Here is a 15,434-nt window from a genome sequence, read left to right on the forward strand (position 1 = left end):
AGATGGCTGAAACAATTTATGCTCCAACTAACAGAGGTTAAGTCTTCCCATTTCTCCACATCCCTGCCAAACCTTGCTAATCTCAAGCTGTTAATTATTTTGCCAATCTGTTGATTAAAACTCGGTAGCTCATACTCATTTAACTTGCATTTCTCTATTTAGCTTTTTACCCCTATGTTTCCATCTTCTTCTCTGTGAATCGCCTGTTCATATCTTCTGCCACTTTTTTTTTGTATTTTTCTCATTTTTGAAACATTCTCTATATATAATTAATAATAAATATTTCTCAGTTACATGCCCTGCAACATGTTTCCCAAGTGTGTGGGCTATCCTTTTGTTTGTGATTTACTTTGTCACACTATTAATAATTTTACTGTTAACAAAATTATACACACACACACACACACACATATTTTGTTTGTTTTGTGGGGGTTTTTTTTGCATTTTTTAATTTGAACTTATATAAATATTCTCCTCTAAAGACGTCATATTATATAGCTGCTAATGGAATGTACACAAGAACTAGGCTGTCCTGATTTGCATCTAGACTGTACCATGTGTTGTTAACTTTGTGATCTGAAACAAATTAACTTCTCTGAACCTGTTTCCTTATTTAAAGAATGGGGATAATAAGAGGACCTGTCTCATGTGTGAAACGCAAAGGAGTTAATCTTTGTGAAATGATTAGAACAATACTTGGAACATCAGCTATTAATATTTTCTTCTTCACATTCTCAATTTTTTAATTTTACATTTAGCTTTCTGATACAATTGGAGCTTATTTTTATACATAAGATGATGTAAGGTTTTCATATAGTTCACCTGTTCCCACTGATCTCCAGTGTCCCCTTTGACACATATTGTTTACTTATATATATATGATTCTCTACTGTATTCCATCAGTCTATGTCTACCTTAGGTCATAACCATACCACTGTAATTACTATTTATGGTTATAAAACTATAAAACCATAATATGATTTTCTATCTAGAAGAGTAAGAAGCCCTACATTGCTCTGTGCTTAACATCAACAAATGCAGACATTCATGAATTAAAAGACAAGAATGCTAATATTTGTGTCCTTGGATATGTGAATTATAAAATTGCAAATGAAATATCCCAGTTATTGTCTATTAGATGATTAATGATTAGTAACTATACGAACTATATATAACTATAAGAACGGCACTTTCTTTCTTTACCCCTAGACCTTTTCGATTATTTTGCAGATAATATAAAGTAATGATTCACTAAAAGCCACAGGAATAGTAAACAAAGAATCTAGACTAAGAAGTACAACATTATAGAACTTTTGGGGGGGTTATTTTGCTCAACTATCTTGTAGGTACAAATAGATGATATGAAATCCTCAGCAGATCTTTAAAACCCCTTAAGTAGCCAATACAAGGGAAGCAAAGCCACAGAACAAAAGACCAAGTATTCCCATTCAGTTTGCAAAACCACAGTCTAGATTCATAGTTACTGAAGAAATAGTAAAAGGAGAGGTAGAAAATGTTAGGATAAACAGTACAGAAAATTTACCTGGTAAAGACAGTTCATCAATTATTCTAAAACATTCTACAACAACTGCCTGAAAGTCTAAAATCCAACATGTAAATCCAAAGGATCCCAGTTAAATTGATACCCTACAATAGAAAGGAACAATAATCTTGTAATTTTAGCATTAAGAAGTAAATCTGTAGAGGTGTTAGCACTCTCTCTCAAGGTATGAAGCTGCAGATCACATTTCTTGTTTGCAGTCATAGCTACTCAGGATATTTTGCAAGTCATCTTGTAGCTTAACATTTGCAGGAAGCCTTAGGAAGAGGAAAAAGGGAAGGATGCGCCATTTTTCAATGCAGGATGCAAATTTATTTCCTAGAATATAACTCACATGTGTTCCTAACTTTTGTCTTCTCCTCACCTCACATAGTGAGGTAATGTGGCTCAGAAAAAACTGGGGAAGTTGCATTCCCACGCTCACTAAATTCTGACAGACTACATGTGGTTGAATATAGAGGACTTTTTACAAATTAGTATTAGAATAAATAGAAAAATCAAAGCAGAAATTCTCAGCTCTGAGCTTTATGCATACACTGGAATATTTATTTGTGGTGGTGGTGGTGTGTGATTTTGTAATCCATCTCTTAAATAAAATGTTCACGTGGCAAAGACTTTGTTTTGGCTTTCTAAACATCCAGCCTAAATAGCAATCCTAAAGTCAAATTTAAGTGTCATTTTTAAAAGAACAGCAACTAACACTCTGGAACCCTGAATTCTGGTTCTGGTTGTACAAATAATAGTAAGACTAGGTAAGTCACCTAGTCTTTTTCTGCATCTGTCATTTTCCTCACTTGTAAAAAGGAGAAAATAGAAGTATATCATTAAAATTAACTAGGTATTTTTCAAAAAGAAGTGTGGGCGCCTTTAGCATATATTTCTACTGAGTTTACATTAGGTTGTGTAGATGTTTGTTTATATAAAGGCACTTTATTTTCTGTTAAAGGAAACCTCCAGCCCCATCACCCCCCACACAAAGTACTTCCGTTCTTACTTGAAAGGAAATTCCTTTTCAAGGTTCATAGTACATTAGAGACAGCTGCATTGCTGAGCTTCCTCCAGAAACTTTAAAAAGCTACAGATGTAGCCCATGCATGACATGGATCATGGAACAAGACAATCCCATGCACTTAGACTGCCGCTTCTCTTATCCTCTTTTAATGTTATGTTTTCCGAGGTGTTGCCTGCCTACACTAAGCGGTGGTGGTGGTGGTGGTGGTGGTGGTGGTGGTGTGTGTATGTGTTTATTTTAAATCAAGCCTGGTGGTGTGTGTATGTGTTTATTTTAAATCAAGCCTCTGAAGGAACCTAGGAGCTCTAAAGTGACTATTTTGACTGCTAACTTCCAAAGGGAGATAAGGTACAATGTGCGCTTCCAGTTAATGACATTTAACAACAGATGGTCACTACCTATTAACTTCCAAAGATGCCGGCCGTCCTCACATTAACCACATGTTTCCCGAGCATGTTTCCATACTGCACTGGAACTCACGGTGTTTGTCTGGAAAACTCAATTCTGGACCCAGAACTAGCAAAACAAGAATACTAAACTAGGGAAGTAAGAAGTCTGGCGTAGAACTTTTCCAGCAGTAGCATAACTTGGTCTATTTCCAGAATAGTCCCCCAAACTGCATAGATACCCACAAAGACAAACTATGTCCATTGGGAATAACATGTCGGATGTAACTGGAGGGAGGTACAGGGCTGAGGAGCATGCAAATAACAATATGGTGCTTTCCAAGGGGAGTTCACAGAGCCAAACTCTACAAAGATTTCCAGGAGCCTATCAGGAGTGCAATGACTACTTGGAGACATAAATTACTTAATACGTCTGAGAAAGAGACAGAAAAATCAGGATTCCCATTTCTATTTCGCTCTCTCATAAATCCTCCAAGTTTATACTTGGATTGTTCCAAGTAAGCTAAGACTTAGTATCCCTTCTTCATCAATAGGGGCAATATTTTAATAGTGATAGGACAACTGTTTTATTAAAAGTAGATCATACTAATGTAACAGTTAGTGAAAGAACATCAAAACTGGATATGGGGGTAAGTTACTCTTGAAACAAATTCCTGACAATTCCTTTTAAATACAAGTTAATAAAATAGGTTCTTCTCTTGGTCAGAAAAGCGGGGAGGTAGAGGTTCTGTCCTAGGTAAAGAATGAACTGAAAAGTATTAACTCTAATCCATTGTGCACCGAATCCCTTGGGGGTAGCTTAATCCATTGTGGCTTTCTGGGCTCAGCTCCCGAATATCTGATTTAGTATAATAGATTTGGGATGGGGTACAGGGAATTGCATACTGCATCTTAAAAATACCCTATGGTGATTCTGATACGGGAAACACATGAAACCATGTCCTGGGGGAAACTGCAGATTCCTTGTTTCTCAAATGGATGAACGCAGATCCCACACTGCTCACAGGCTGCTTCCTTTTCCACAGCCATTGCATTAAGCCCTCCGCCAGTGCTTGCTACAACATGTGCCGAAAACCCAAGTCCCACCCGTCAAGCCAGAAAGAGGCAGAAAATGACCTGATCCTGAATTCAGGTCTCTTCTGCCACATTGCACCAAGCTGCCACAAAGAAAACACACTGGCCAATGGCTATATTATTGTTGGCAAGCCCCGAAATTTGCTCAAAACCTTTACAAATGAAACCCAGCTGCTTAAGCTCAATACCAGATGTCTTCTACAATGTGTGGCTTTGATAGATTAAATTGAGCATAAGAAAGAGATGAAATATATGAAAATCTAATTTGCAAGATGTTTGTCATTAAGTCTGTTTAACAAAAAAAAAAAGACAAAAAGTTTTATTTTGCAGTGTAAGAGGTTAAGCAGGGTAGATTAATAATATTCATAGCAGCTACTAAAATGCATGTTATGAATAAACTGTTTAGTGTATATTCATAAAACCCAAAGGCCAAAACATAAAGGCCAAAAACAAATCTCCAGAAATGCCCTGTGAAAGAATGTCATATGCCTGTGAAATCACATGATTTAGCACAAGGGTCTTATTCCTTTAAAACCACTCCCCAATTTGAACAAGCTTTCAGTCAGGGCATAGGAAATTAAGTAGGAAATATTTAGTGATATTCTCTGATTTCAATAAACTGTAATAATCCTATGAAAACATACATATAAGAAACATATGTGTGTGGATATGCAGAATATATGTAAGAAAGTGTGGAAATAAAAAGGCAATTTGTTTAACAACCTCGATTAAGTGGCATCTACCATTCTGCTACCACGACATGATGGAACTCTTTTTTGTTTTTGTTTTCCAGGTCATGGCACAGTTCTCAATAGCTTCAGCTGATTTCAGAGCCTAAGTTAAACTCAGAGAGCCACTCTGATACTCCTCCAGTGAGCTGCTGGCCATTCCCTCACTCAAATGAGTTCATGGGTAAATACAACATATTACTCTCACAACATTAACCTTTAAAAAAAAAAAACAGGAACATGAAAATAAAAAAACTTTGTAATGTTATTTGAAAACAATGCTCAATTGAGCATATTAACTTTAAACAAGACAAACATTCAGTTGAGATTTAGTCCCATAAAAAGGGGCATAATCATTAAAATTACATACAATTACAATTGGCGGGTTATTATTTTTTTAAGATTTGAAAAAAATACATATTGTCATAGTTTTCTTTTAGAGAGAAACCAAAATAAAGCTAAACACTTAAGCAAAGACAGTTTGATCATGAATATTTTTACAAACATAATAACAGAAAGACAATTTCATGCAGTTTGCAAAACAAAACTGGCCTCAGATTTCCTGAAACCACATGCTATTGGCCTTGGCATAACTTACATTTATTTGAAGGACAAAAGAAAAGGCCAGAAAAAAATTTTAAGATGCCTTGTTATCTTCAATTATCTCATTTAGCTGATATCTCATCAATGCAGTTCCCACATCACAGAAATTCCATAATCGATAGAAAAGTGATGTAAGTCACTATTTCCTTACATGTGAAACGCCATTAAAGACTGTGAAGATACCAAGATGAAAGTGGGAACATTATGCACCACAGAATAGTGTAAAGCAGTAAAAAAAAAAGTACAAACCGAAGCCAGTTTTCTATATGTTCTCATAAGGTTTTTAAAAAGTGAGTTAGATATGAACATTAATTTTACTCCAGACTTCAGAAAGGGTCTAATACCTAGTTTCAGATACTAAGTCCCCAGAATTGATCAAATGAAAGATATATACTGCTAGCCTCAAACTTGTGGCCTGTTTGGTATTCCTAATGCAAAATTAGATGTTCTCTGTGAGACATTGCAACTACCATTTTAATAAAGGAGTGAAAATTATATGAAACACTCTGACAGAACTAAAGTCTGTCAAGTAACTGCACTGCTTGTTTCATATATTATTTTTGCTACCATCCTGATATCTTAAATTTCTATAGCATCTTTTTTCAAAAGAGCAAAAAATAATCTCATACTCCTTCATTTACGGTTAAAATAGTTCTGTAGATGCTATAGAAAAATATTACTATTATTTTTGTAGTAACATTTCTCTAAACATATAGCTAATAAATATATCACTTAGTAGCCAAAAGGAATTCATTATAAACAAAGGAATAGTGGAAACATTCATATTGCTATTATAAGTGAGAGTAGCAGCTGTATGAGATGTTTTTGATTGCCATTCTAATCCAGAACCTCTTCCAGAAAACCATCCCCTGCCCACAATGTCTATTATTGCCATCTTGGTATTGGCTGATTATACATCCGCGCTGATTTACATCTGATGACCCTAAGGGTCAGCAGCCAATCATATTCTATCTCCCAAAAATTAAAAGTAAGAGACAGTGAAACATTTATCAGTGAACTCTAAAGAGCTAAGCCAAAAAGGTCTTGGAATACCAGGGAATGGAGTCACTATTGTGGGTCATGTGCAAAATAATGGGTCCGTCCAGGTTAGACCCCTCCCTATGCCAAGCATGGTGCTATGTGCTGGGGATGAAGCAATATGTACAATGGACATAGTGTTTTCCTCCAAGAAGCCGAGCTTCCAGTAGGAGAGTGACGTGTATAATGATAAATCATGATATGTACTATAGAGGAAAAATAAAACTTATAATGAGGGATTCTATAAGGGGATCTCATTTAATTTAAACTATTAGGGAACCCTTTTATCCAACATTTAAATGGATAAGCAGAGTAGATATGCAAAGAACTTTCTAGGCTGTGGAAATGACATAATGTAAAACACCTGAGGGAAAAAGGTTTGGATCTTTTCAGGCAGTTAAAAGGCCTGTGTGGCTGAGGATCAATGAGAAGTGAGGTGAGCTGAAGAAGGAGTCAGGGGCCAGCTGGTACCAAACCCCGCAGGTCATGTAAAGACTGGATTTAATCCTAAAAGCAAGGAGTGTCCGTTAAAGAATTCTGAACAGAAGGAAGGGAAGAGACACACAGAAAAGCAGCAGGGAATGTCCATGGCCCCGCCCACACACAGTCGAATGGAAGCTCGGGTTCTGATGGCCCCTGGGTTCCACAAGCCCTGGGTTTCCTTTAGCTCTTCTTTATATCTCCATTCAATTTCTTTCTCTACTTAAGTTTCTGTTCATGACCAAAATATCAATATTAATAATGTGACTTTACAGAGATAGTGAATTCATTGTCAGAGGAATGTCACAGAGATGATACCAAGCAGAGAAACCAGTTAACCCAAAAGCTACAGCTTCTCCAGTGTTCAAAGAAAAATGGTGGGGCCTAAACATAAGAATTAGGTTATTCTGAGCACACAGTCACAAAATCATCCTTAGATATTTCAATATTTAAATTTCACAAAAAAGACAAAATAACTATTTTACAAGTGGAAAAGAGTATAATAATCTGGACCTAAAATGTAATGGAAGAAAGCTTGATAGACAATTTAGCTGATTAAGATATTTTCCTACTCGTATAATTAACAGTCAGTACTTTGTCTTATTTAACATGTGACAAATGTCCCATGTGAATTCTAAAAATAAAGATGCATTTGAAAATTGAGGGGAAAAAAACATATTCATAAATTTGTTCCTGGCAGTTTTAAGTCAATAAAAGATTTGTAAAATGTTATTTCAGATTCAATTGGCTTACAATTGCAAAAAAAAAACAACAACCTCCGAAACCTTGATTTGAATTACTCTGATCTTTCTAATACTGTTTTTCTTTCAGAAGTCTTCACATACTTGTAATTTAAAGAAAAAAAAATTATGTGTGCATACTTACACATGCCTATGTATACATCTATAGATATAAACTCATAGACACACACACATATACATGACTTACATACATGGTTTCTGCCACTATTTAAAGAACATAACTAATTTATCATAAAAAGGTAAAACTAAATAATTTGTTTTATGTATTCATAGTTATATGAATGTCTATTAACAAATCTACTCTGCAGAATTTAACTTGAGAACTATAGTCACTTTCCTCCCAGGTAACTTACCACAGAGATCAAATTTCTTACATCTGCGATGCTCACCACAACTTGCAGTTATTGCCGATTAATAGGCCGAGATTAATTGTTGGAAGTGCCACATAATAGCTGTAGTAGAAAACATTTTAAACACAGAACCACATTTATGCACTTAACAGCTGTGTCGGTCTAACAGTTCAGATTTTCACTACATTTTGCCATATGGTAACAAGGATCATTTTTCACTTAAAATATTACAAAAAAGTGATGCCCTATAGCAATATTAACATTCTAATTTTGAAACTACACATTCACAGCCATGTTTGTTATCCTCCTGTTACTGCATTCCTCCTTATTTGCCTTAATTCTACTTCAAATATTTAATAACATTAATTTTTTGGATTTTAAATTAGTATCAACCAGATCAAACACAAATACTGAAATAGGAAACCTATGGAATATGACCCGGCGATGAAGAGGCAGGATGTAAAATCTGGGTTATATAAAACCTTAGGCGCTAGAGCAATTAGGACCTATGTTTGTTCATTGGGTTTGGGGGTTTTCCTGTATTCAAAAACAGCTAATTCCTACTTCCTATCTCACCTTTTCCCCCCTGTAACTCTTTATGATGTAGAGTGATTCCTAAACTAAACACAAAAAGTTGACTGTCAATTGTGATGCTCATCTGATTGCTATAATAATTTATTAGCATGCTTTTAAGGGGGGAAAACACTGTAGAAAATTTCACATATACATTTACCAGGACTAAATTAAAAATCTCACGTTTAAATTGCCAGAACATGAGGCCCATCCATGCCAGGAAGGGCGGATTGTTGCCATCAGTATGTTAGAGCAACAAACAGAGAGTCCTTTAGTTCTTAGGTCTGTCAATCTATTACCTTTATAACTTCCCTAAATTCCTTCAGCAGAACTTAAGAAGAATACAGTGACCAAAATGATGCTTTAATAATGCTGTTTGCACAGTGCACTATATTCATTAGGATTGTGTGATTCTCTACTTTGTTTTGAAAAGTAAGAAGCAGGGTGGTATAAATGCCTTAAAATAATACATTTCAAGTAGAAATGAACATGACAGATTTTCAACAATATAGGTCATATGTTCACTATTAGAAAAAGGAAATCCTACATTTCACGATCCCTACCTTTAAAAAAATGCATTTCTTAAGCAATCACTATGTTCCAATACAAAAAAAAAAAACCCACGAAGTTCAAAACTTCTACCAAGATGTACCCTTGCTTCCTTTTTTCTAAGCCTGTGTCTCCTCAAGTGAAACATTTAAGATAAGATTTAAGCAATGATAAGATGCAGGCTGATGAATCACCCTACGCAGAGGCTGCCCTGGCTCCTCCGTTCCAAGTAGGAAGAGTTCTTTTTACCTATTGTGACTTTGCAGAGCTTTGTGCCATTTAAGGCAGAATTGCAATATTCCACATATTCCTTCCATATAGAACTTTCAGGTTCCCACATATTTAATTAACAAAACATTTTTATTAGCCTGAAGCTCATACAGACTCTCCAAATGTCTCAGGTTGTCATTTTAAAACACATTTCCTTTAAATACGGATTTAAGGTCTCAAGCCATTCATCACAGCTTTGTCATTCACTTGAGAGTGGTGACCACTGCATTTGACTGTGCTTCAGATTCACCTATTTTGGGGATCATCACTCTCACTGAAGCATGTGCAGAATTAAGGATCTGAGCATTTCAAGATGTCAATGAATATTTAACTTTGATAGTTAAAGTTGTTTAGTCTTGGTTAAATTCACAGTCTCTGTCTACAGCACATTCTTTCTTCATCAAGGCAAAATCATAAAAACCATGAAGCTTATTTTTTATGAAAAGTGACAGGTGGAGAAATTCCTCAAAACAACAACCACCACAACCAGTTAAGATCACTAGTAATACAATTGGGAATATAAATTGGGATTCAGTATGTTACTCACACTACAATGAGATAGGGGATTTTTTAAAAAATCTGTCTCAATTTATATTTCCAGCTTGGTCGCCTCCTATTCCTGCATATATTAATATTATTAATAATGATACTAATAATAGCAAAATCTCAGATAATACTATGTACCAGATGCTATTCTAAGTGCTTCCTGTGTATTTACTCATGTAGTAATCAAATCAAACCTATGGTAAGTATTATTTTATCCCTATTTTACAGTTGACAAAACTGAGGTACTAATAAGATAACTCAGTTGAAATTACATGTCTAATAAGTGGTAGAGCTAAGATTCAAACCCAAGCATCCTGGGTGCAGAGTTCATATTCTTAACCACTATGCTGTAGACTAAATTAGAAACATACACACACACACACACACACACACACACACACACACTCATGAAAGTGCCCTGGAGAGGGATTTAAAAAGGCTATGTTACCTAGAGGAAGGCAAGGAATGTCTCTGTGCTTCAACCTCCTCATTGGAAAAGAAAGCAATACATTATTTTACGGTATATTCTAAGCCTAACATTTGTGATTCAAACATGCAGTCTGTAGCATATGACCTCTTTGCTTTTTATTGACATAATCCAATAATGAATTCAGGTATTCATATGTTTCAAGGAAAATGCTAAAAAAAATGAAAAATAACCCTCAGGCAATCAAGATATAGTAGCTGCATGAATAGGGTATAAGAATTTCACCTCACACATATCAGGTTTTGAGCTTCCTGAAACACTGTTAAGAAATAGTTTCCCTGAGGCTTTTCTATTCTCTTCTAAAAGGTATCAACCAGATTATAACAATTTTTGGAAAATTAGAAAACCAGGTAAATGAACTACCTATTGTTCCTTCATATCAATACATAAAACTCCTTTGAGTTACACTCATCTATACCAGAAACTAAAAGTATTTTTTCTCATGTAGCCAAGCTATAAAATACAATATTTTAATAGTATCATGGAATACTTTGAGATTATGAAAACATTAATCTTATGAGTGCCAATCAAAAGTACATGCTAACTGATTATACATACTTCTCAAACAAATACTATTGCCAAATTGGTTCTATAGAATGCATTCACAGGTCTATGAGGTTGAATTAGAAATGCATTTGATTTCATCCATATTTCCTTTGTCCCGACTTAATTTTATATCACTGCTTTCTCCTTATTTCCAACCTCATGACTCCCTCATTGCAAATCACTATTACAGATAGCTGTTTCAATTGCATTGTTATCTTTCTTTTTCCAATTTGAAAATAATTCACTTACTTTTATAACTACTCGTTTTATTTAAATGTTTTAAATATTTTTTTTAAAATTGCTATCCTCTAGTCAACCTTACACAAGAATAATTTTTCTGGACAAAATGATCACTAAGCAAGCTCCTGTTCTTAAACATGGATCAACTTCTGACAACTTCACAAATTATAATTATTGCCATTATAAAACTAGAGATTCACCCAATGCATCCATATAAAACTTGAAGTGAACTTCAAAGTTAATTAACTAACCTATAAATATCTAACAGTATTAAAATGATCAAAACAAAGCTTTTGAGAATTGCTATTTTCTTAAATTCTTTACATATAACCTGTCACAGTATGTTGACAATCCACTTTATACTCAAAAGTTCCAAACTGGATTGCATTTAATTCTTCATTGCTAGAGGAAATAGAAACTTTGGATCCCTTTAAAATTACTCCAATACACGACTAGAAAGCGTTGCCCTAACAGAGAAAGCAGTAACATTACAGAGCAGCTGAAGGATGGGGTTTGTAGTTGTCGAGCCATTGAACTTCTGCCCTGAACTTTCCTTTCTGTGATAAAAGCCACAACGCCACATATTAACGGAGCCCCCTATCAGCACTGCACTGTGGGCACTGCTCTTACCCCTCGTGTGCACAGACAGAAGAATGAGCAAGCAAATATGAAGCTGCCAGGTTAGTTCGTCCAGCCAGCCCATTGCAGCAGGAGAGCAGTAAAAGGGACCTGCCTGTGTGTGCCTCCTGTTCCTCGCCTTTCCTTCTTTCACGGAGGCTCCTCTGCTGCCACTCTTGTCAGAGCTTCAGGCTAGCCTGCCAGCAAGCAGGAGACAGGACCGTGAAAGACAAGCCTGTTACAAACTGGTTCTGTCACCAGAGAGACTTCAACGGATCACCTCGCGGTGAGGACAACAAAGGACGGTGAGGACCCCGAGCAGGATTGTTTTCTTAAGACGGGAGCCTGACCCGGCTGCCCACACAAGGGCCAGCACAGGCGCTGCTGGGCTCTGCGCCGGCCATCCCCAAGTCCCCCAGGTCTCTCGGGCAGCTATGCAGGAATTCCAAAGCAACACGGACCTATACTTTGCAGTCATAAAATAGACTATTGATTCAGTCAAGGGTATTTTTCTCTGCTAAAATTGTAACTGGCAATCATAGAAAGACACTGAGAAATAAAATGTTTGATTTGATGAAATGATAGAAATATTGCAACATGTCAAGTGTCCTAGTATGGCAGTTTTCTCACACTATATCTACCATATCTATCTTTAAATAATGAAGCAAATGCCTTTGAATCAAGCGCACAGATATGAAAAAGGGTCACATGAAAAAAGGCAGCCTTAATGAATATTTCAAGTTAAAATATTTCAGTTAAGCTACTCATTCATCAATTTTAAATGACTATAGTTTGAGGTTTCTTATATAGAAAATAACTGTGAACCTCAACAATCTTATTATGTAATTAAAACTATGAGTTATTCATTCTTTAGGTTTTTAACCGTAATTGTGTCTCAGTGTAGACAATGCACATTTTGTAAAATACGATTTTCCATGATATTCTGAGTGAACTTTCTCAACACTAAAAAACTTTTTAAAAGGCTATTTGTTTTCTTTACTCTGAGAACTGACAATAATAAAAGAACAGCCAGAATTATAAATGAATTGTCAGTGTGTGTAGAAACTGCAATGTCACCATAGGCAGATACAAACAGAAGTGGTTACTAAAGATTCATGACTATGAGAGCACAGACATATTTCAATGTGTATACCGAATATATCATCAGAGCTGTTTACTTGATATGTTAACTTAATTTCTTAGGGAAAAAAATCTCCACTATCTTCTCATTTTTAAGAGACACCCCTACCCCTCCAACACACACCAGCACCTCCCAGCACTACCCTGCTAAGGTGCCATTCCAATCTATTTTCTAGCTTAGGGCAGCCCAACAATTGCTTTTTATAATTTTACAAACACTAGTATCAATCCAGCACACACAGCTCACACTTCCATGAGATGAAACTTAACAGAAATACAGTGTTTTTAACCATGAAGGAAATCCTGGAATATCCCAAGCTTAAGAAACTACACATTTTGTATTTCACAGAAGCCATACAACTTACTTGTCAGAAACATGGAATTTGGGGGTGGTGAATGAGGCAATCTTTCAGTATCATTTATCCACATCCCTTTAAGCTAAGCAGGGGGATTGAGGCATACTAATATGAATAAGAGTGATTAGGAGCAGAGGGGTAACATGTGGGAAAATCAGACAAAAATCAAGCAATAGAATCTCTTGTTCAAACACTCTACGTTGGGCTCAGAGCCACATCACAACATGGTTCTGCTGCCAATTTGGAACCCAACCCTTCAGCTTGGGATGAGGAGCGAATGGCTGAAATGTGGGACAGCTCCCACTGCTTGCATTTCCCCAAAATGGGCATCCACAAATGGTTCAAAGCATAAAGAGAGAATCGTTGTTCTCTCCCTAGAATCCTAATTCTGCTCAGAGCTAAGTAAAAAATGTAAGGTATTTTAAGACCAAGTGTCCTCAAATGGAATAAAGATAGAACATCAGAGTAAGGGGTAGATTAGACCGGGTCACAAACCCTGAAGGGAGAGCTGGATGCTGAAATATGAATTGAACTTATATGTACAGCAATGAGGAGATGGGAGGGAAACGACGAGGACTGGAGGTAGGGTTAAATATTTCATTTGTGCCATAGCACGAGAAGAAAAACCTTACTGGAGGAGACAGCTCCTATTAGTAAATGGTTGGAGACAAAGCTAGACAGAGTGGAACCAGATTGTACAGGGCTCCGAATACGTGTTACAAAGTTCGGACTATATATTATATAATAACTAAAGGCTTTTGAGCAAACTGGCTTGATGAATTAAAAAAAAAGGGTTTGGGGTTTCAGCATATAGGATGGGTCTCTGAAGAGAAGTGAAAATTAGATTAAAGTGTGAGGAGTGGTTTCCACTTAGTCGCAATGGTTACCATGTTTCGGTAATACAGATTTCTTTCTTTCATTTATAATACAAAGAAACTCAAGATGCATCCCTATTAATTACCTCCATTTTGCCTTTATTGTTTTACATATGCTAGATGCCAACAGTGAAGGATTTATTCTATAAAATGCTTAAAATCTGGCTTAGCAAAACAATCCCAATTTGCATATAATTTAGCCCACTCATCTTAAAGTACACACCAAATGAGGCTTCAAAGAAAGCTCTAAGAGAATGTTAAAAAAAAGGTCTCAATTTGAAAATATACACTAGAGAGGGCAAGCAAAGAGAACAGGACTACAGACATCACTACCAATATGGTTAGTGCATTTCATTGCTGTATGTCATTTGTAGAATTCTTACACAGACCCACTTACTAGAGATTTATGTGGCCTGTGCTGTGCAGTAGAAAGCCTATTTGTGTTATCTGTAAAACCTTGGGCAAATTATTTAAACTTCTGTGCTATAGTTTGCTCATTATCTAAGTTTTAAGATTGTTACATGGATTACACAAGTAAATGAGCATAAACTATGAATACTGTGCCCAGAACACAGGAGGGCATCAGAAAATGGTCAGAAATTTCCTGACAACTCTCACTAATCACGCCTTTGCCTTCTGACCAAAAAAAGTAAACAAACAAAACGAAAACCCTTGTTCACAATAATGTTTTTTAATGTAACATTTGCCAAATTGTTCCTGTCATAAATAATGTGATCACTAAAACAAGAATACAAAATATTGTTTAATATGTCTTAACATTAAATCGTTTGAAAAATTCCAAGTATACCTGCAAAGGCAAACATTTATTTAATCAAGTTATTTTTACTCAATCTATGGAACAGTCATGTAATTGAAGAAGTACACAAAAATAGTTTTAAATTATGATACCGTAACCTTTTTAAAAATTTTGATTTGTGGCTCTTTTCACTTAGACACACCCCAAATCTCCTGATTTTATGTATTTATACAGTTTTTAAACTGTCTTTGGAAGACTGCGTCTAGTGAATGGGATATGAGAATGTTAAAAAGCACATGCCTTCAGGACAAACGTACCTGGAATGGGTGAAGACAGACATACAACCAAATAATGACAGTGCAATACCGTAACTACCTGCCATACGAAAGGAACATGGAAAGCAGAGTGGATAAACAAAGATGAATTCTGAGGCAAGATGGGGACTGGGCTTGTGGGGGAGAGG

The 15,434-nt window shown here is 35.9% G+C and overlaps 1 protein-coding gene across 6 annotated transcripts in view; it reads right to left on the reverse strand.

Moving 5' to 3' along the window:
* BMPR1B (bone morphogenetic protein receptor type 1B) overlaps positions 1–15,434 on the reverse strand; it is a 408,951-nt gene that overhangs the window by 95,617 nt on the left and 297,900 nt on the right. Inside the window, exon 1 of one of the 6 annotated variants that reach the window (XM_019647506.1) lies at positions 13,349–13,412. The exons of 4 other annotated variants lie outside the window; for them this stretch is intronic. In XM_019647506.1, coding sequence (XP_019503051.1) covers positions 13,349–13,412 — 64 coding nt within the window. Of the gene's footprint in view, positions 1–11,855; positions 12,310–13,348; positions 13,413–15,434 lie in introns of those variants that run through there. One more of the 6 variants, XM_019647505.1, reaches the window with a different exon arrangement.

The sequence above is a fragment of the Hipposideros armiger genome, unplaced genomic scaffold, assembly GCF_001890085.2.
Source record: "Hipposideros armiger isolate ML-2016 unplaced genomic scaffold, ASM189008v1 scaffold_112, whole genome shotgun sequence".
Taxonomy (NCBI): domain Eukaryota; kingdom Metazoa; phylum Chordata; class Mammalia; order Chiroptera; family Hipposideridae; genus Hipposideros; species Hipposideros armiger.